The 22363-nt window shown below is 33.1% G+C and overlaps 2 protein-coding genes across 2 annotated transcripts; one reads left to right on the forward strand and one right to left on the reverse strand.

Moving 5' to 3' along the window:
- The first annotated feature begins 2170 nt into the window (after positions 1 to 2170).
- On the forward strand, positions 2171 to 3828 carry LOC145317352 (uncharacterized). The gene has a single exon (XM_080158393.1). The coding sequence runs from the start codon at positions 2913 to 2915 to the stop codon at positions 3588 to 3590; it is 678 nt and encodes a 225-aa protein (XP_080014519.1). The 5' UTR covers positions 2171 to 2912; the 3' UTR covers positions 3591 to 3828.
- A 5000-nt stretch (positions 3829 to 8828) lies between these two features.
- LOC145317353 (facilitated trehalose transporter Tret1-like) lies at positions 8829 to 13652 on the reverse strand. The gene is made up of 4 exons (XM_080158394.1): positions 13243 to 13652; positions 12348 to 12464; positions 11378 to 11769; positions 8829 to 10873 (listed from the first exon to the last, which is right to left on the reverse strand). The coding sequence occupies exons 1-4, from the start codon at positions 13295 to 13297 to the stop codon at positions 9848 to 9850; spliced, it is 1590 nt and encodes a 529-aa protein (XP_080014520.1). The 5' UTR covers positions 13298 to 13652; the 3' UTR covers positions 8829 to 9847.
- Positions 13653 to 22363: the final 8711 nt, after the last annotated feature.

Below are 22363 nucleotides of genomic sequence, written 5' to 3' on the forward strand. Positions count from 1 at the left end.
AGTTAAAGGAATATACACAAAAAAATAATAAACTTATTCTGAACATCTTATGATATACTTATACATTGTTATTCATTTAAACTGACATACAGTTTTGAGATGATCATTTTAGATTTATTTGAGAAAATAAGCACCAAACCCTTTTTTATTTTGTATGATGACTGTTAGACCAACAGTCAAATTAAATTGAATACTAGATGCTAAGAACAAATAAAAAATTATTTTGATACTGTTTTCCAAAAAAAGTTTGAAAATCTGACCAAAAACATCAAAGATAAGGCTAAATATGTAAAATATAAAAATAGTCAAAAACCTGCTAAATGACAGTCCAACTGCCATGGATGTTTTATAGTTGGTTATGCTCCTTGATTATAGGAATGTTGTCAAAAAGTTACCATCTATCTTTTATAGAAGATCACTAGTTAAAAAAATTATTGGTCATAATTTGGAATTTCCAAATATGGTATATCAATTGAATAATAAAGGACGTAGGAATTCTTCTGCATAAAATAATATATACTTCTAGAGGCAAAAATATGCATAGGAGTGTTTATACAAGTTTGTGAAATTTTTCATAGAGACCTCATAAATGCTATTACTTTTTAAAAGAAATAATTACTATGTGTTTTTTTCATTAAAAAATTTAATGGGCTAATTTTGGAAATAACCCGCTCGAGGAGAAAAAATTTATATCATGTTTTAACTTTTTACCTCTTTAAAAAATTAAAATGTTGTCTTTGTGTTTAGAATTGTTTGGTTTTTTCTTATTTTTCTTTTTAAGAGATAGCTTTGCTTATCAAATATTGTTTTAGTATATTTTAAACATTAAAGAAAAAATAAACGTTTTTATATATATTAATATATATACTATGTAAAGCTACCTTTTTTTAAGAAAGCGAAAGTTCGCCCCTCCCCTTTTTTTCAAAGTGGCATTTTACAAAGATTTATGGGGATGAAAATTAAAGTGTTTTGTAGATTTTGTTTGAAAACTTACTCACAGGAAAAAAATGACATAAGACTAAAGTTTTAAATGTTTTAAAAATTATATAGAATTTTTGATCTTCAAAATTAACTACCTACCCTAATAGAAATTCGATCTTCAAAATTAATTATCCTCCGAACACACATTTAAGAATTATTATTGCTTTAATCATTGTTCTTACACAGTTTTGTCAGAGGTTTTTTGGTAAAAATGCATAGAACTTTTTTTCAAAGTGGTAAATTCTGAAATTATGTTGATTAAATTTATTATTTAAAAAAAAACATAGAAATCATGAAAATTTTAAAAAATCAACATCATTTTAGAAATCTACAAAAAAAATTCTCAAATATATTATACTAACATAGTAGCAGGGATAAGGGATTTGCAGAAGATTTCCTAGGTCCTTTATAATTGTCGCGAAGCGCCAAACAATTTTTGGGTCATTCTTGATCTTTTGGAAACATTGGGACTGTTTTGCTTTATGGAGAGGGGAGGGGGCAAAATGGGCCATTTTTGTTTACCGGGGGGGGGGGGGGGTGGCAGGGGGGCGATCGCCCCAAGTGCCCCCTTCGGTTCGCACGCCACTGTTTGTTTTGAAATTTTCTGTAAATTGGGATTTGGGGTCATAATTATAGGTATTTGTTGCATATATTTTTTTATTGACAATATAATTTTATGGCTAGCTTTTTATCAAATTCTTCTCCATAACGTAAAGAATTGTAGATTAAGAATTAATCTTATTATTCTTTGTTATAAACTCTATCTATATCTATTAAAAGTTGCAGTATCCGGCTTTCTCAAGAACTGGTTTACACCCCCCCCCCCCTTAAGTAAATTTGTGGAAAAGGTTGGAGGCGAACAAATTGAATACATAGAAAAGAGAAGGAAATCAATAGGGTTTGAAGGGAAGGGAAATCAGCTTCGAGGAGAAGTTATTTTTACAGGTTAACAACTTTTTTACATAGTTATAAAAATAAAAAAAAATTTTTTTTTTATTTTAATAATTTTACACGAAAAATTTGTAGATTTAAAATATTTCAAAATATTTAAAATAAAAATCCAAAATAAATTTTTATTGTATAAAGCTGTGCATGCTGTCATCGTGTTGTTATCTCTTATCAAAATACACACAAAAATATTTGTTAATGTTACATAACAATTATACCTTATTTTTCTGTATAGTCAAGCCTTAATACGACGTGGATATAAATGTAATATAATCTGTTTTTATATATATTTAATAAATTTTCGTGACATTTTTCTTAAATTTATGAATCTATTAAGTAAATTTATTCTTTATTATACTCAAGATATCTTCATTTTTTTGTTTATTGTTGATACAATTTATTGGCGATTATTTTCTAGGTATTCTCCCACAGTTAATTTATCTAAGTTTCCAATAGAAATATTTACAAATTGAACGGTCTATTAAAAATCTTTCTTAGATTTCAATGATATGAAAAAATAAAACGTAGGTAGGGTTTTACAGATTCGTTTTTCAGTGGTACTAATAAAAATTAACTATAATTATCCGTTTTTCCTGTAATAGGAGATTTTATTAAGTAGTTTTATGTCTATTTTAACAGTCTTTGCCATTTATTCAATTATGTAATATGGAACTTAAAACTGGCCTAAAGCCATCCCAAAGTTTCATTATAAAATAAGATATCTCAAAACTATCCTGTGGCTAATGTGATGCATTGCGTAGAAGGAGAAATCAGTAAGTTCAGTATTATTTGAATTAAGCTTTGGAGAAAAAGAATCAACTTTATTTAATATAATGTATTTTATATCTTATTATGTATAAAATTTACGATTATTGGTTATTTTTTATACAAATGTGCATTATGTCTGAATTATAGCCATGAAATATATGTATTAACTATTTTTCTACTTTCAGAAAATATAAAGTAGGGAGTAGACGTTTAAGATGGGTTACTCAAGGAGCAGAAGTCGATCTCGATCAAGAGGTAAGCGAAGTCGCAGTCGCTCATACCGTAGGTCACGTAGTCGTTCCAGGAGGAGGTCCTACAGCAGGTCCAGATCTCCGGAAGACGGGAAGAGGCTGCACGTTGCCGACCTAGACAGCAGGGCGGAGAAACGCGACCTGGAAGAGGTCTTTGAAAAGTTTGGGCCGTTGCAAGAAATTTGGATGGCTAAATCGTCGCCCTGTTTTGCATTTGTTGTGTTTAAGAACAAGGATGACGCGTACGAGGCATGTCGGAGCGCGGATGGAGAAGAGATTTGTGGCCGTAGAATTCGGGTAACTATTGCACGACCAAGGACCAAGGGTGTTGGCAGGCGCGGGTTTGATCCTAGTATGAGATGCTACCAGTGTGGTGATAAGGGTCATTTTTCAAGGGACTGCGAGAATTTCAAGTACGGGTATAGAAGACCATCAAGTCCCCGTCGTGGCGGCAGGAGGCGTAGCCGTTCTCGATCACGTCGCTCACGCAGCAGGTCCAGAAGCCACAGGCGTAGTCGCCGTACTCGCAGTCGCAGCCGATCCAGAAGCAGGCGCCGTTCTCCCAGCCGTCGGTCCCACAGCCGTCGTTCTCCCAGTCGTAGATCCCGCAGCCGTCGTTCACGTAGCCGCTCCAGGAGCTGAAGCTAACTGGCTTATGCAATAATGACTAAACAGCATTGGTTTCAGAGCTTGATTTTTAACTTTGATCATATATTTGGAAATTACATACCTATATTTTTGTGTTATTTTCAGTAAAATTCATGTAATATGAAAATTCTTTTATGTACATATAGTAATATTACACTGTTTTGTTTTCTAAAATCACAAATGATTTATGATTGATGTTTTACAATTTGTTTAATAAATACAGTAAATTGTTTTTGCATTTATATTAATCAAATATTCTATTTAGTATGAGTATGGTATTGATTGCCCAATGGGGCTGGAAATGGTAATGGTATGGTATGGATGGAGCCCGTAATATGGTCGGATGGTATGGTTATGGGGTCGGCTAATGGATATTCAGCTAGTTTAACGTTTGCTAGGTAATTGAAACCTGATGTATGGCAACCCAAACATACATTGTAACCTAGTCGCTGGCCCTACGCATATTTTTTTAGTTAAGTTAGATAAGTGTGCATGCTAGATATATTTTTTTTTATTGGTTGAGGTTTATTTTGCTGTTAATTTTATCCCTTAGTTTTAATTTTACCCATGTAGCAGGGGTACACCCCGTATATTCTGCATGGTATCTCCGGCTAATTGGGAAGGGTGGATAAAAAATATATGTAAGGGGGAAAATTAAAATTTCAGTACCTTTCCTCCTTTTTTTTGGGTTTGTGAAAAATTAATTAGATAAAGAGTAGGTAATTAAACTTATTTCTATTTTTACACCCTTCTTGGGGAATAATTAGGCAGGGGGGGGAATAAAATATTTTTGCTGCTGGAAAAAAAATGAATCTAGTGCAGAATATACACTCCTGCCATGTAGTTAGCAATTTTCTGTAGTTTTTAATTTACATTTCTCATTTGACATTTTGCTTCTTTTGTTTGACCTCAACCAATACCAAACAATCAAAATCTAAGGATGGTGATCAAATTTTCATTGCAGTATGTGTGGAAATGGATGGAATGGAATGGTTTCGTTGAAAATGGATAGTTCGTTGGTCGAGGGCTCCATCTTGGATATCATAGTTGTAGGCGAGCTTGCGCACACAAGTGAAGCAGCAACGGGAATTAGTCCTACGAAGTTTTAAGAGTAGAGAAGTGCGTTTTTTCTCTCTCGTGCGTCTACGATCAACATTGTATTAAAATCTTGACAATACATTTGTAATATAACAGACTCGGTATTACTTTAAGCAAATAAAATTGGGTAAGAAGAAGTTGGTTCTTAATGTGTTCAGGATTGATGCAGCTACTTTGTAAATTGCTTTGTCTTTCACCTTATTGGTTTTATACTTCAAATTTTAAGTGATAATTTTACTGTTGCCTACCAATTCAAAATTATTTTGATAGATTCTTATTACATGACCTAAAGACCTCTAAACAATGCGTTTGTCAATCTCTTTCATAATTCGTTATCAGCCCCATGCATATATAAGCCATTTTTATTCATATGTACTGTAAGAGTATGCGTGTATGTATGACCATACGAAATATTGCGTATCTTAGCCACTTTTCATCGAATTTTCCGTTTCTCTAGGATTACAAACATTGAAATAGTTATTTCTCGTATCGTATTATAAACGGCTTTCCGCAGATATAGAATGTACAATTATAAGATTAAAACTAGTTTTTTAGCCCCGTGGTGCCGAAGGCACCGGCTAAAAAAACTAGTTTTAATCTTATGATTGTACATTTCTATATTCGTAGAAAACTGGATATAATACGATGCTAGACATAGTTTTTTCGTATGGATGAGAACCGGTTCCTATCCACCGGATTCGAATGAATACGAGAATAGTTATTTCTCGCATCGTATTATAAACGGCTTTCCGCGGATATAGAATGTACAATTATAAGATTAAAACCAGTTTTTTTAGCCCCTAGGTGCCGTAGGCACGGGCTAAATAAAGCTGGTTTTAATCTTATGATTGTACATTTTTATATTCGTAGAAAGCTGGATATAATACGATGCTAGACATAGTTTTTTCGTATGGATGAGAACCGGTTCCTATCCACCGGATTCGAATGAATACGAGAAAATAATTTCCAGTCATTCTATGCAATCCTTATACTAAAGTAACAGGATGTTTGTGTGTCTGTGTGTTTGTTTGTACCGAAGGATCTCGCTAACCGCTGAACCGATCGGGTTCTCCTTTACAGGGTAGCTTCTCATAGGTCCAGGGAAGGTATATAACTATTTTCTTAGGGGGGGGGGTGAGACACCCCCAACCCCCCCAAAAAAAAATTTTAAAATTTTTTAAAACTAAAATTAAAAATTAGGGAAGGGCACCCCCCCCCCCAAAAAAAAATTTTCGCCTCTTTTTTTACTTCTTTTAAAATCTAAAATACTAAATTGAGTTATCAAACTCGACTCTCCCCTCCCCAAGGGCCTCTAGGGGCGTAGCCGCTAGTATTCTATAAACTAGTCCTTATATTAATGTAACAGGATGTTTGTGTGTCTGTGTGTTTGTTTGTACCGAAGGATCTCGCTAACCGCTGAACTGATCGGGTTCTCCTTAACAGGGTAGCTTCTCATAGGTCCCGGGAAGGTTTATAACTATTTTCTTGGGAGTGGGACACCCCCAACCCCCCCCCCCCAATTTTTTAAAAAAAATTTTAACTAATTTTATAAAATAGGGGGGGGGGCAACCCTCCCCCCAAAAAAAAATTTTCGCCCCCCCAAAATTTTTCTTTTTTCTTTTAAAATCTAAATTAAGAAATTGGTTTATCAAATGCGACTCTCCCCTCCTCAAGTGCCCCTAGAGGCCTCTAGGGGCGTAGCCGCTAGTATATTATAATAAAGCAGTACTGTCCATGAAAATTTTTGACTAATTTCTTTTCAATTTAAATATTATTCATAGACGTTCCATGGGGTTTGTAAATTTGTATGCCTGTAAACGAAGGGACAGTTATTTTTTTTCTTTTTAGAAAGGCATAGGTAAGTCTTTAGAAAAACTTATCTTGATGTCATGTATCTCTTGACTGTTAAGCGTTAAGTTTCAAGAAATCTTTCTTTAGAAGCAAAATTGTTACACTCAAAATAGGATGATTACGTTTCTATCCGAAAGGCACTAAAGGTAAACTGAAAAAAAAACTAGGGTCTGAATTTTTTCATTTTGAACATTTTCTTTCATGCAGAGTCTGCTAAATGTCGGAAAATGTTCTTAAGTATAATTGACCGATACAAACACCATCATACATGTATATAAAAATCACACACACACAAAATAGGGTTACAACTTCATTACAGGGGGGTCTAGACCATTTTAAAGACCGGTCATTTTTCGTAACGTATACTGTACCTTGAGTGTTATGATTTACTTCAGTTATTTTTTTAAAAGAGAAAATTGCATTAAATCAACAACAGTGTTTATTCAAATATTTATTTCAAATTTAGTACAAAACAAGGATGACAACATCCATAAGTAGCGAAGCATAAACAATTAAATAAGAATTTAGATATTAGTTGACAAAAGAATGCATATTAGGAAAAAATCACGAAACCTTTTCAACATTTGTTAATTTCTTAATATTTATTTATATTTCATCACTATGACTAACAGACTGACGGTCAAAGTAAATTACATACTGGATGCTCAGAACAACGGGAAATTTAATTTTGATATTTTTAACTACAAAAATTAAAAAAAAAAACTGACCATTAACACCAAAGATATGAAGAAAAATGTGAAAAATATAAAAATAGCCAAAAACCTGCAAAAAGGCAGTCTGACCGCCATTGATGTGTTCTTGAAAGGAAAGGAAATTTAATTTTGATATCTATAACTGAAAAACTTTGGAAATTGGGCCATAAACACCAAGGGTATGGAGAAAAATGTGAAAAATAAAAAATAGCCTAAAACCTGCTTAAAGGCAGTCTGACCGTCATAGTTGTTTTCTTGAAACGAAAGGAAATTTAATTTTGATTCTACAACTGAAAAAATTTTGGAAATCGGACCATAAACACCAAAGATGGGGAGAAAAATGTGAAAAATACAAAAATAGCCTAAAACCTGCTAAAAAGCGGTCCTATCGACATTGATGTTTTATAGTTAATTGTGCTTCTTGATAATGGGAATGTTGTCAAAAAATTTCAGCCTTTTATCTTTTATAGGAGCCGAGAAAATCACGTTTCCCCCAAACTAAGACGGACAGACGGACATTTCAAATTATAGAGTAGCTTCGCTACTAAAAAGTACATGGTTTTTATTGGTATCTACAAAAAAAATATTTGAAATTGCATTAAACAATATTTATGACAAAGTATCACAGTTAAGATCAGATCTTTATACAGTACAAGACTAGTAAAAAAATATTAACAAAGACAAATAAGTCCAAAAGACGCGCATTTATGATATGTAATCAGACTAAAAAATCTTGAATTATAAGGGGAACATGCACGATCGTGAGCAAGTGACGTTAAGCACCTTCTAACAGGGATACATAATTTTTAGTAGCGAAACTACTCTATATTTTGAAATGTCGGCCCATCCGTTATTTACAGGAAGGGGGTGAAACGTGAATTTCTCGACTACTATTCTATCGGTAATGTTCTGACAGTCACTTGATTTATCTTGGAAAAAATGATTTACTCGGCGGCTACCTATTCTAATTAGAGCATGATATTTCGGGTAAAGATTTTACAGGTCGATGAGCATCTACTCTTATACCTTACTTTATCCGTAGACGGTAGGTCTGTCATTAGGTTTAATTTGGGAAAAAATGTTTTCGCACTGCTATTCTAGATAAATGGCTAATTATTTTCAAATTACAATCGCTTTTGATAAAAATAATGTACCAAAAATCACTTGCTCTCGTTCGTGCATTGTCCCTTTTGTGTTTTTGGTGCATTAATCATTTTCTGTTTCAGTCCAACTTCTAGAGTTAAATAACAAGTTTTTAGAAAAATCAATCGAAGTAACAGAAAAATAATTATTTCTAAATAAAATCGACTTTTAGTATAGGAACAATCCAGCTATAACATTGGTTAGAAAGTGTAAATATTTTGTTAAGAAAGGCAGATTTAAACTAAATTCATATAATATGACAGGATGAAACTTTGCTTAGAGGAAGTCTTTAAGTTGGACGGATCATTAGGTCTGATAAACCATCTAGGATAATAAATTTATTCTTATTTTACTTTTCTAGCCGTGTGACGAACATACCTAATTATATATATTTTATAGCTGCTCTAATTATTTTTATGTGATGATGGATTTATAAAAAAAACTGATAACAAAACCACAAAAAAAATATTTTTACAATAATAAAATTAACAAAGATAAAAATTAATTGTAATCGTTTTGTTGATTTTTTTCTATAATTATACAATAATAGTCTTTTGAACACTTATGTCTTTATAAAAACAAGTACACTAATTTACAACAAAAAAATCAGTAATTATGTACATAATATAATCTCCTAGCTATACAAAGTAAAAATACTTTAAACAATAAAAAAATCCGCTATTTTGGATATGGACTGTAAAAAATAATCTAATTAAAGTATTTATATTAAAATATTTCTTCATTGATGACATTAACAGAGTAGCACTGAACAATGTGGACTAGAAAAGGGGTTTAGAAGGGATAAGACATCCGTAGGAAAAGTATGCATCCATACAACAGCACGTATTCATACGTCCTTGCCTATATGATATAAAGATTACCACCACCCCCCCCCCCCCAAAAAAAAAAAATAATTTGCGGGTGCCCTTACCCCCAACTGAAAAACACCTGGGATAGGATATTATACGATTACAAGCGGCTACGCCCTAGCATATAGTGGCTCTGTATTAAGAAGGGCTGAAAATTTTACTTTAAAACCATCACAGAACTCAAATTTGATAATAAAATAGCATAAACCATAGCAGGACCTATGTGAAGCTTACCTAAAATAGAGAAAAAAAATCAGTCTAGTAGTTTTTGTGATCTTAAGCTTCAGACAAAAACTATCTTATGATAAAAGTAGTAAGGTTTTTTTTATGTCTGTAGCTAATGAATTCGATAACTACAGAACCGATTTAGTTCTTCATTCTAGAGAAGCTTCACATAGGTCCCTTTGAATGATTTTTCTGCTTAACCTATCACTTCGAATACAGAGCTCCAAGATGCCAGGGGTGAAGCTGCTAGTTTTATATAAAAGGATGTAATAGCTTACAGTGACTAGGTTTTGTTTTATTTCATCCGAGAGACACGTTTTATTTAAGCTCCTTAGAAGTATTATTTCTTTGGTTAATAGTGTTGTGTGTCATCTGCATGTACAAGAACTTGTGTGTCTGACTCTCCGGAACCTGCACACATTCTCCACACACCAATCTCCAGGAAATATGGCCGGCTTGACCGGAACAAAGCCTGGATATTCTCCAAGGTCTTGCCCTTTGTTTCTGGTACAAACAACAGGCTGAACAGGAAGGTGAAAAATGTAATGCCTCCGAACACCCAGAATGAATAAGCTTCAGAAATAGCAGCTACTAGATCTGCAAAGAATTTAGTAACGCAGAATGCCAGGGTCCAGTTGAAGAGTGTTGCCAGAGAGGAGGCCATACCACGCACACTAGGCGAGAAAAGCTCTGACATCATTAACCAGGGAATAGGACCAAATCCGACACTAAAGGCAATTATAAAGAGTGATAGGGAGACAACAGGTACAGCCTGTATTCTGGTGGCTAGGCCTTGATTGTCCAGGTTCTGCTTGATGTAGAAGTATGCTCCTAATGTTGATATTGACAACACCATTACTAGGGATGAAAATAGAAGTAGAGCTCTGCGCCCCAGTCTATCCATAACCAGGGCACCCAGGATGGTAGAGCCAACCTGCATGAGGCCAACAATTATAGATTCAATGCTGGCAGGTATAGAGCTGCCAGCAGCGCTAAAGATATCCACAACATAGAAAATAACTGCGTTAATACCACACAATTGCTGGCCCAACATCAGATACATTGAAATAATAAGAGGAGCTAAGTTTTGCTTTTTCAGTAAATCTTTGACGTTTGCCGGTGTAGCCATAGATTCCTCAATCTCTCTTTGAATATCCTCCAATTCAGATTCAATATAAATTGTTGACCTCAGCCATTCCAGGCTTTCCCTGGCCTCCCTGTACTTTTTATTAGCAATATGCTGTGCCGGGCTCTCTGGAATGACCAGGAGGAGGAATGCCCAGATGAGAACTGTGACCATACACACGATGGAAATCCATCTCCAGGTGAGAAGAGCACCAACACAGATGACCACCAGGACGCCAACAGTCACCATCACCTTAAAATAAAATTGATTGAAGTTATAAAAGAAACTGTTAGTTTTCTGCATTGTAAATTACTACAAAATAATTATGTTATTTCCACTTTATTGGTTTTGGTCGTGCAGCTACTTTTTAACTATGATAGTATGTCCATTGTCTAAGTGACCAAATAAAAATTACACTTAGATACTAGTTTATGTAAAAAGAAACAAAAAATACAAAGAAATATTCAAAGTTATATCTCTCTCAAAAAGGAAACACTCCCATATTTTAAAATTTTTGGTTCAAAAACAAGGACGTACAAGCTTTTTTTGATGGGGTAAAGAGAGGGGATTTAACTTTTTAAGTGGTGGTAATCTAATGTGTTTCTTTGTAATTTTGAGAGGTGTAAAAGTTGAGGCGGGTAAGCACTCCTTTACCCCCCCCCCCTCTCCCTTGGTCTATGTTCAAAAGGCCTGTACAATTTTTTTTTGTCTAGATTCATGGAAAATTAAACTTAAATACATTCCAAAATGTTGTACCTGTACACCAGATCCAAGTAGTCCACGAACTTCTGGCTTGGCCACTTCTGCCACGTAGACAGGACAGACCAGGGAGGCGATACCAGTTGCCACACCTCCGACCAGACGACCAAAGTAAATAGTTGCCACATTCGGAGCAACAATAAGCATCAGATAGCTGAGGGTAAATAAGGTTGCAGAAACAAACATAGTTCCTTTCTTTCCAAGTTTGCTGATTAAGAATCCCGCTAGGGGACCTCCAACCAAGGCTCCCAATGGCATAAGGCTGCCAATCCAGCTGCCTTCGTTGTCAGTCACGTTGAAACCGTCCTCTGCTGGTGGTTTCTTGAGGTATGGTATGGCTGGGCCTGACCAGGCTATGGTGGTTCCCATCACAAGATTGCCCATGGTAGCTGAAATAAATAAAAATAAATTTGATTATGTATAATTATGCGATTTTTAAGTTCAGATAATTATTTTAATAAGAGAATATTTAACTTTTTTTTTATCATCATTTCTTGTGTTGAATGACACGTCTAAAAATTTGTGATTGATAAGTGTGTATACAGCTAAAGATATGATATCGAAACTTACAGGTCAAGGACTATTAAATATATAGGAAGAAAAGCGATAATTTAACTATCAAGCAAGTTTCAGTCAATTAACATATGCATGTAAAATACGGACGGACAGACCCTAATCATATGTATGAAAGTGGCTTCGCATCTAAAAAAATATATATTAGTTATTTATCGCATTGTGTTATTAACAGCTTTCCGCGCATATCAAAATGAAAAATTATAAGGTTAAAACCAGTTTTGTTAGAACCATTAACAAAACTGGTTTTAATTTTATGATTTTTATTTCAATATTCGTAAAAAACTGGATATAATACGATACGATACATGATTTTTCAGTATGGCCTAGAACCTGTTCTAATCCAGCGGATATTAATCGGTTTTGGAGCCATACCGGAAAAGGTTAACCATACCTGCAAAGACAGCAAAGTATTGTCTGATATTAGAGCCCTGCGGGGATCTGCCCCCAGCCTCATCCTGCACTGAACCAGAAACTGTTCCTATGGCCGCGTAGGGCGAGTCTGTGTCCACCTGAGACCGATACTTATATTTTTTGACAAATTCTATACGTATGATTTTCATAACAAGGCGGATTCCCTCAAAATGCCTAGTCCAGGACAGAAGCCCCCCCCCCCACTCCATTATTTTAAAAGGGGTAGGGGTAGTTTTACGATTGTATGTTTTTACTTTAGGTTAGTTCAGGATATATTAAAATCAGAGTAGCCTCGCAGGTTTTATCCATAGAAAAAAACTACCTTCTGCGCCTTATTTTCAATTTATTCAAAAATAAGGTGGTGGTAATAATCTTACTGCTGAATAGGACTTTAAAAACAAATGTAAAACAAACCTTAACTACTTCTTGAATGATAAAGTCATTATATGAAGTATTGTACCTATCCTATAACGTAGACATGTCCGTATGACGTTTACTAAAAAGATTGTTAATCTGTAACTTATTGGAGTTGCAGATCTAAAAGGTTTCTCAATTTTGTTTAAGCCACACTGCACTGGAGGAAGTCTTAACCCTAGCTATAATACGTGGGGCTAACCTAAAGAATCTAACATATATATAAAAATCTAAAGGCTATTTTGTGAAATGGGTGCAGTTCATGTTTTCATTAAAAAAATATAAATGAGTTAGACTAAAAGTGTATTTATAAAAAAACAATTTTATTTTCTTCAAAATGTTTTTAACTTTTAATCATTACGTGGATATAATTCATTCACTTAAAAGTACTAAAAACACTGAGAAACTAGTGTTAGCTTTTTTTTTAAGAAATGGGATTAATAAAAATTTAAGTATCGGTCCCTGGTCTGTTCCGGCCGACATCCTGCTTCGTAGCCGACTAGCGTAGTCAGACATTATCACAATCAATCAATCACACACTACCAAGGGGAGGGGGAGTTATTGTATAACTAATATTAAATTGAAAAACACTTGAGAACTATCTTGAATTACACTTACACATAATGTAAGACTGTTTATAAATTAATCTTTGCAATTTTGTGGTTTAAAATTACTTATAAGACACATGTTTTCATATAAATTCATTACGTCTGATTAATATTAATGTTTTCGTGTATCAAAAGTACAGTATCTATCACATTAATTTGATTTAACTACTTAAATAACTTCATATAAACAAAATCAGCTGATTTTTTAAAAGTTGGAAAAGCAAAATCCTCCTCTAACTAGTAAAGTTGTCTTTCTCCGTTATGTTTACATTTCTTTGTCTGCTACTATATAGAAGTTAGGGGCTTTCAAAATAAAATCACGAAACCTTGTAGTATTTTTATTTAGACACAAAGACGACATTTAAAATGAGAAAGATTTTTGAAATAAAAAGGAAAATTTAAAAAACCTTTATTTACATATATGGTCGGTATGTCCGTACGTCCGTAAGTATTAGCTTTTATCGTCATTTTAAGAATCTGTTAGAATTGTCCTATTAATTATGAACTTGGCATGATTATTCTTTTTTGCTTTATTTTCTTTTCAGAAAGCGTAGCAACTATATAATATTATCAGAAAATCGGCATGTCAATTTCAAACAAGAAGATTTTAGGTCTATAATATCAATGTATATGAAATATTTTGTAATACGGATTCCTAAAATCATAAGGCATAATTTGTTTTGAGCTAAGCATCTCTATAAATAAGGTCTTAAAATATGTGTATATTATACATCCTATAGATTTGTATGGAACTTTCGTTCAGACTTTAAAACAATGTTTAATATTTATTGAATTCATGGTCAATTTGACCATCTGTTCAGGCCATCTTTGATTTTTATAGAGTTTGTAATCCTTGTTTTTGTATCCTGTTTTTAGTAAAGAAAACTCGGGTATAGTCCTTTTCGTAACATCGCACCTTATGAGGCGATTCTACGTATTTTTCACAGTAGCCTTTCTCCTATTTCTAGCCCCTGCGGGGGGCTCTAACCCTGTGGGGCAATCACCTAACCCAATTTTTTGGGGGGAGGGTTGGGGTTGTCTACAACCCCCCAAAAATTAGCTTAAAACCACCACAGGACCAATAGGTATATACCCTGAAGAGTAGAATCTGATCGGTTCAATGGTTACCGAGATTTTAAGGGACGGACGGACAGACATCATTCTACTTTGTATTATAGAAGATAATAGTTATTTGCTTCTTGTAAATCTAATTACTTATCTGCAAGTTATTGTCTGCATGCGTGAAGGCTTCCTTGTTCATAAATTGTTTTCATCTATAAACTTAATTTAGAAAATAAACCTATTGAATATTTGCTTGTAAAATAGGAGTTTAAATATGACTAAACCAGAAAATCCACTATTTTAGAAAAAAAGCCACCCCCCCAGTAAATAAATTTGAATAAAGAAAAGTTTGGGTAGGGGAGGTGTACGACCTACCAATTACACCATCATATTAGAAGCCTCTATAAACTGTCTTCATAAACCAAAACAAGTAACAAAATTTTATTCTGTAAGTCAATTATTACAAACAATATATAAAAATGTTTTATTTCATAGAGTTGGTTTCATTTCTTATATTCTCTCGCTTTTAGATAAACACACATCCATACACCTTTTGAAGCATCTAACTTTTGCTCAAAATACCACGCATAACCCATGTCATGCACCATGCACGCACACACACACACATACAAAGTGTATTGATGAGAGCAAAGATCCTCCCAGAGATTGGTTTGTTGCTGCTCTGACGGAGGGGGGTGTTCTCTCCGTACAGAGTTAAGTCCCTGTCATCAAACCATCGGAGGAGACTATCCACACACACACGCCCATGCCTTACACAGAAAGTGTGTGTGTGTGTGAGAATGTAAGCGGAGTGTAAAGATAATGAGTAGTACCTGTTGAGATAAAACAAAGTTAACATCTTTACTAGTCAAATTTTTGTTTAAAAATTATGCAAAATTTAAAAGTGAATAAAGTTTTAATCATTAAGACTTACATGCATTAAATATTCAAATTTAAAAATATAAATACCTAAAGAAGATATAAGATATACAAATTCTAAGCTTAACATAAAAGATTTCAATTTACATTTAATTTGAAAAGTTTAAGTACATGTAGTTAGATTAAATAGAATATAGATGTGGTAATTAAATAGCTACATATTCATAGAAAGGGGAAATTATGCATAAATTTGTTACTTTAAGTCATAAGGGATAAGAAAATGGAAGATAAATTAGTGTACAAACAAAATAAATTACCCATTATGTAGATCAAAATTATTTGAGGAATAGTTTGAACACTGCTATAATCTGTTTAATTGAATAAAAAAAGTTTTAATCCAAGGAATGTGAGAACTTGTTTTAAAACTTTGGGGGTGTCATGACAATTTATAGTTCAATGTTCTACCATATGTCCATATGTGTTCGTACGTCACTCCGAGATTAACTACAACTTTCTTGTTTATTATTGGATTTCAAAAACTTTAAACAAAAACCTCGTAAATTTAATATGTCATAACTCGTGGTTAATTTACAATTCCTGCAAAATATGGAAAAATTTAAAACCGCATTTTCAAAGTTAGGTTAAATAAAGGTTAGAAGAGCCCCACTGGGATATAGAGGGTAGAATATCTATTTTAGCCAGCTAAAAGTTTCACTTCATCAGAGTACATGATAATCAAGTGTAAGATCCAAGTAATAATAAATCCATTGTCATTAGTCCCAAAAAAATTGCGTACCTTCTCGGTATACTGGGTTTTTGTCATTTTTACTATTTTTGGGGTGCTACCATTTCTACAAGTAGCAAAAGTATAATCACATTGTTTTTGAAAAACTTTCAGTATGGTGTTATCAATTTTAATATTTGGTGTATATAATTGTCAATATATTTCTTAATTATTGGCCAAATTTCACATTTTTTTACCACTGACATAAACAGAGTTTTATTTTGTCATTTATACGCCCATAAATTTTTTTACAGTATTTATTAGTTGGCTTATTGCTAAAAACAAAAGAATTGAATAATTATTACGTATACAGTAACATGTTTATTTAATATATGTAGAAATGGTATTCTATAAAGTTCATTGGCAAAGAATATATATCTTTGTAGGCTTAAAAATATTGGAGGGAAAATAATTAGTAGTTCGTGATTAATTGTATTTTCATTGTCCTCTCCCTCCCTAAATATCTTGACTATCTAAATATTTATTTTCCTTGAGATATATTATTATATATATATTGTATTTGACATGAATTTTTCCATCATTGTTTGCCTTCACTTTTACATCTTTGTTTAGATAATATAATCTATGTACACACTTTTTAGGTGTTTTCACTTAAACCTTTGTTTGGACCGTTGCCCCCCTCTCTACACTTTTTTTTTATATTTTTAGCTCGCTCACGTGGCCATATTACGCAGGGTTACAATCCCTGCGAGCGAGGTTCTTCTAATCTTTATTTAACCTAACCAAACCTAAAGTTTGCATCAAAAGGACCACATATGATATGAGGGAAATTGCTCATAGCAAGGATTATTCCGACCTAAAGAGGGATGAGGTTATTAAATGTGTCAATACTAAACATTGCTTTCAATGGTATATATAAATGTCTAAAAAGAAAAAATTAGAATTATATTTAAAAGAAAATATTATTATAACGGTATGTCAGCCATAATCACTTTTTTTCATATGCCAGATAGACAGCATGTAATAAATATGTCAGTTATTACCAATTTTTAGAAAATATAAAATGCCAAAAAGTCGAAAGTTAACTTAGGGATAGATATGTTCGGCAAAGATTTGTTAAGTTTAAATTCCCCCCGCAAATGTATATTTAACTATTTCCAGTATTACTCCGAATTAATTTTGGTTCAAAACCGGTGTTAAGCCAAACTGAAAAATAATTTCCCACGAAAATGAAATTAAAAAAACATGATTAGTTTCTGTGTGGGCCAACAAAACAGTAATATATCCTATATTCTATTTTACTTTAATCTCCGCGGAAAACTAAAATTTATATGCATAGATAGATTGGCTAATAAAGAGGTACATCATATTTTAAAGTGTCATAGAGTTATGAATTTATAATTTCAGTCGAATGCTGCGTTAAAATCAAACTGCATATAAAATAAAAAAAATTTTATTTATAAAAGAAATTGATAATGAAATTTGCGAAATGATAATTACTTCAGTGTTGGACAATAAAGAAGTTTTTTAATTAAAGTAAACTATTTCATTAACAGTTGCATTGATTGTCAGGAATAGGGGTTCTTTAGCAATACAAATACTTTATTTATTGATAGGAAGCAGCTACGCGCCATCCAAGATGCCTCGATAAGTGCTTTTTGGAAGTAGGGGGGGGGGGGGGGGTGACCTTCCACTTTTAATTTTGGTTTTAGTATAAAATCGTGGGAGGGTACTTTTTCCCAAGGCAATATCTCTTAAGAGTAAGGTACACTCCTTTAAAATGGTTAATTATATGTGCTTTGAAGATTTTTTGCATTAATAAGTATTGGCTATTCAGGGTAATTAGTAGGTCTTTTGCCAGTTAGGATGCAGGACAAACATGAATTGTGTATGTTCTGCCTTTTGGCAGTTTTTTGTTGTTGTTTTTGTAAGTAATCGATTCCAACAATATTTACTGCGAACTGGACTCGATCCTACTTTTTATAACCTATAACATCATGATGAATACCTTAATTCTTGCATATAAGTAGTTACCGAAAGTGCATTCTATTGTATTGATTACCATACAGCTAGGGTTCCCCAAACTAAAAGTCACCCTAACATCACAGCTGAATAAGACTGCATATCAAGTAGAAAATCTATTGTGATATTATTGTGTAAGGTAACAATAAAAATCAGTTCAAGTTTCTTAACAGAACTTGCGGTATAGGTGTTATTCGGGGATCGCTAGCCGACTTTAAAAAAGCATATAGTGTTTATAATACTTGTTCTGTCTTTAGAATCAAGGACCTTAATGGATAATACAATGGTCGATAAATTAATACAATGATGATAAACAAAATTGTTACTTCTTTAGATCAAAATTATTGGTTAAAAACTTTTGAACCAACAAATAAAAGTTCAATAAAAGTAACCAAAGTTTGGAAGCCAGTGAATAAGATAACATTCTTATAAAACTTAGGGTACCAGTGTATTTTATAGTCCTATGTTCCCTTCCACCCTATTTGAAAAAATTGAAACAATAACAACCTATTCTAATCCAAACTTATTTGTACAAAAGGTCATGAAATTGTTTTATATTGGCTAGAGAGCAGCTGCAGTCAATACCCTCCCAGCAATATTTATCTTTTATTGGCAAGTGTGAGTCCTAGAACACCATATACTTAACAATCACAGTAGATTTTTATAATATTCTACTCTGTAACCATGCTGTGATACAAATAATTATGGATATTTCCAGAACCTGCCTAAGTTTTGTTTGCTTGATTGCCAGAACCGTGTTAAGGAATTAGGCCTTCAGGTGTTCCAAGATACACAACCAATCTTTACATGAATGATGCTTTACCAGAAATATCCTATCGAGCACTGAAACCTTGCCCCCACCTCATTAAAAATAAGGGCAGGGGCAGTTTTTTTCTATGACTGAAGGGCGCCATGGCCCTGCAGGAGCGGCCAGTATCAATTATAACCTAATCTAGCCTAACCTAAAGAAATAAACAAACAAATGTTAAACTACTCCCTCTCCTTATTCTCAATCTGCTTTAAAAATCGATGGGGGCGGGGAGGTGAATGGTGTTCAACAAGGCACTTGGAGGGAAATGCCATGAGACTTTTTTTGAGAATCAAACAAAATTAATTTTCCTTTTTTAGTAATCATCTTTTATAAGTAGAAAGCTTTCTTTGAAAATAAACAATGATGGCCGATCAGTCATTGAGACAGACTTACATCAAAGTTCTTTATTTAAAAGCTTAAAAATTGACGAAAAACGAGGTTAAAGCAGCAAGCTATTTTTTCTATATTATTATTTTATTTGAAAGCCTTTTAAGTTTGTTTTTTGCTGTATTCCTGAAACACTTTGAAGGTGTTAAGATATGCTAGATATATAGATAGATAGAGAAGAGTGGCTTTGTGGAAGCAGGGATAGATAAACAATTGTTCTAAAAAAATTGTGCAAGTTGGTTTTTCATACCTCTTCGCCACTTACTTTTTGGTGAGAATTTTTTATGGTTAGGTTGAACGATGATGGGTAAGGACAGACCCTGCAGGATAAGATAAAGGGAAAACAAATTTTTAAATATTGATAAAAAGGGTTGTTGTCCTCTTTCAATTGTTCATTTAAATATAAAATAAAAAAAGATGTTAAAAATTGAAATTTTACGAAATATTCTCGATTCATTATCAAGCACCACTGATAATTAAACGAAGAAAAGAAACTTTTTTGGGCGAAGTTTACTTTTGATGCACTGAAAAGTGTCATGTGATTGTGTGACGTCATAAAAATACATCTATTATCCATCTTTTTTAGGGGTTTCCTTTCCCACTTCATCTCTCATCTCTCATTTTTAGATGTATTTTTATGACGTCACACATGACACTTTCCAGCGCTTCTTAATTTTATCAGAAAAGTATTTAAAATTTTAATTTCTTGTCCTTGCATTCCTGAATATTGTGGACTGTTTGTGTAAACAATCCTGGTGGCAAAAGTAAATATACCTGGCTCCAGGTTCAACCAATTTTGGACAGTCATTTTGATATGTTAGAATAGCCTAGAACCTGACTAAAACCAATCCTGGTGACAAAAGTAAATATACTTGGCTTCAGCTTCATCCAATTTTGGACAGTCATTTTGATATGTTAGAATAGCCTAGAACCTGAGGAAAACCAATCCTGGTGGCAAATGTAAATATACCTGGCTCCAGGTTCAACCAATTTTGGACAGTCGTTTTGATATGTTAGAAAGAATAGCCTAGAACCTGACTAAAACCAATCCTGGTGGCAAAAATAAATATACCTGGCTCCAGCTTCAACCAATTTTGGACAGTTATTTTGATATGTTAAAATAGCCTAGAACCTGACTAAAACCAATCCTGGTGGTAAAAGTAAATATACCTGGCTCCAGGTTCAACCAATTTTGGACAGTCATTTTGATATGTTAGAATAGCCTAGAACCCTACTAAAACCAATCCTTTTGGTAAATGTAAATATACCTAGCTCTTTAAAAATTTTAGTCATAGCTGTCATAATAACGAGATTGCCAAACTCGAATAAAATGCATAAATAAAACTTTTGCTATTAATGACTACATTGTAATGTATATAATGTGGTAAGCTGAATTTGAGTTTCCGATTGTGTACATAGCGCCCTCATCCTATCTCAATATTTACAACTAGCAAAAAAGCTTCAAACTTTGAAAAAATTTAAATTTTGAATGTATAATGTATAAATCGTTTATACATTATATTGCTTTTTCCTTTGACCGGAGTAGCTGAAAATAGGTTTTGCAATAGTTGCTTTATCTGCTGTACAACTTCGGAAATTAGGGAAGAAGTAGGCAATCAATTTTCAGTTGATCTATTATGTTGATAAATATTGATTATATCAGCATTAAATATAGACAGCAATTTTTGTCCCTTGCTTGACATAGAAGCTGTGAATTACATTTTTTTTATGATAGTCTACCCTTTGGATGATTTTGATTTTCCAAACAACTGTCGATTTCCCTGTCAAAATTGCACTGGTGAAAATAGCATTTTTGAAGTCACTTAAAGCATTATCTCCCTGTGCTAAAATGAAATAATATTTTCCAAGGGTTTTAATCCTTTTACAAAGTTTGGCACAAAGAAAACACAGCAACCAAAAGTTGGAGTAAAAATTATGTTGAAAGAAAACATGTAATTCATAAAAAGGGTTGCCGAAAAAAAAACATCTTAATTTTGAAAAAGTTTTTCAAATTTTGGATGAAAATAGAATAGTAAACTGCAATACCTTACATCATAATATATTACTAATTGAATTATTGAATCGTGATTAAACAAAATTATTTTTAAAATCTCATTTACAAACGAACATACATACTTTAGTTAAGGCATTAACCAGCTACGTTACTGAAAACTTGTTTTTTTGGGGAGGGCTTAAAACTAATCTCAAACTATTAGTCTAAACAGGGTTGTTAATTATACAGGTACCCAAAGTTTTAAAAACAAGCCCTCTTATTTGTTGGCCTACAAATTTTGTTTAATTCTATCAAATTTTTTGATCTAATAGTTTTAATCTACAGAAAGGACAATTGTTTTATCATTATTGGGAACTTATACAAATTTACAGTTCAATGTCTTATCACTGATTCTAAATGAAGAAATACAAATAAATTTTGGAAAATTATATTTTTTACAAAACTTTTATTTTTGGGAACTCTGCTCACCTACAATATACATTGTTAGTTAAACTTTTTAAGTCTGAACAAAATCTCATATTAAGGGAAAAAAGAAAAATACAAAAGTTTGATTTATGTTTATGTTTAGGAAAATAAACTTCATATACATATTTACAGCATTTTCTAGCAACTAAATTGGACTCATTTTGTCCCTTGAACCACAAATTCTTATAATAAAGTAAAAGGATCTCTGTTTGTGTATCTGTGTGTCTGTAACGAAGGATCTTACTAACCATTGAACTGATACGATTCTCCTTTACAGAGAGTGGCTTCTCAGAGTTCCCGAGAAGGTTTGTAACCCCATTTTGGGGAGGGTACCGCCACCCTTTCAATAGCCACTCGAGAAAATAACCCCCACCCCATACAAAATCTTTTAAAACTACAACTGAAAGTGGGAGGGGTCGACTTCCCCCAGCCTTGAGGGCCCCTAGAGGCCTCTAGAGGCGTAGCTGCTAGTTTTTATTAAAGCTATATGAAATATAGAGTAGCTACTTTAATTGAAATTTAAACATGCAACTCATCTATTGGTCAGTTCGTTCATCAAGTAGTAGCGGAGGAGAACGGGATGGGGAGG

The sequence above is a fragment of the Acartia tonsa genome, chromosome 4 (genome assembly GCF_053477335.1).
Source record: "Acartia tonsa isolate MP-2025a chromosome 4, ASM5347733v1, whole genome shotgun sequence".
Classification (NCBI taxonomy): domain Eukaryota; kingdom Metazoa; phylum Arthropoda; class Copepoda; order Calanoida; family Acartiidae; genus Acartia; species Acartia tonsa.

Excerpts from the sequence above, each read along its gene's own strand:
- LOC145317353 (XM_080158394.1), bottom strand. The coding sequence starts at position 13,297 with ATGTCTGACTACGCTAGTCGGCTACGAAGCAGGATGTCGGCCGGAACA. Across the intron at positions 11,770-12,347 it reads ATACTTTGCTGTCTTTGCAG|CTACCATGGGCAATCTTGTG; the intron begins GTATGGTTAACC and ends TATTTATTTCAG. Across the intron at positions 10,874-11,377 it reads TACTTGGATCTGGTGTACAG|GTGATGGTGACTGTTGGCGT; the intron begins GTACAACATTTT and ends TTTTATTTTAAG.
- LOC145317352 (XM_080158393.1), top strand. The coding sequence starts at position 2,913 with ATGGGTTACTCAAGGAGCAGAAGTCGATCTCGATCAAGAGGTAAGCGA.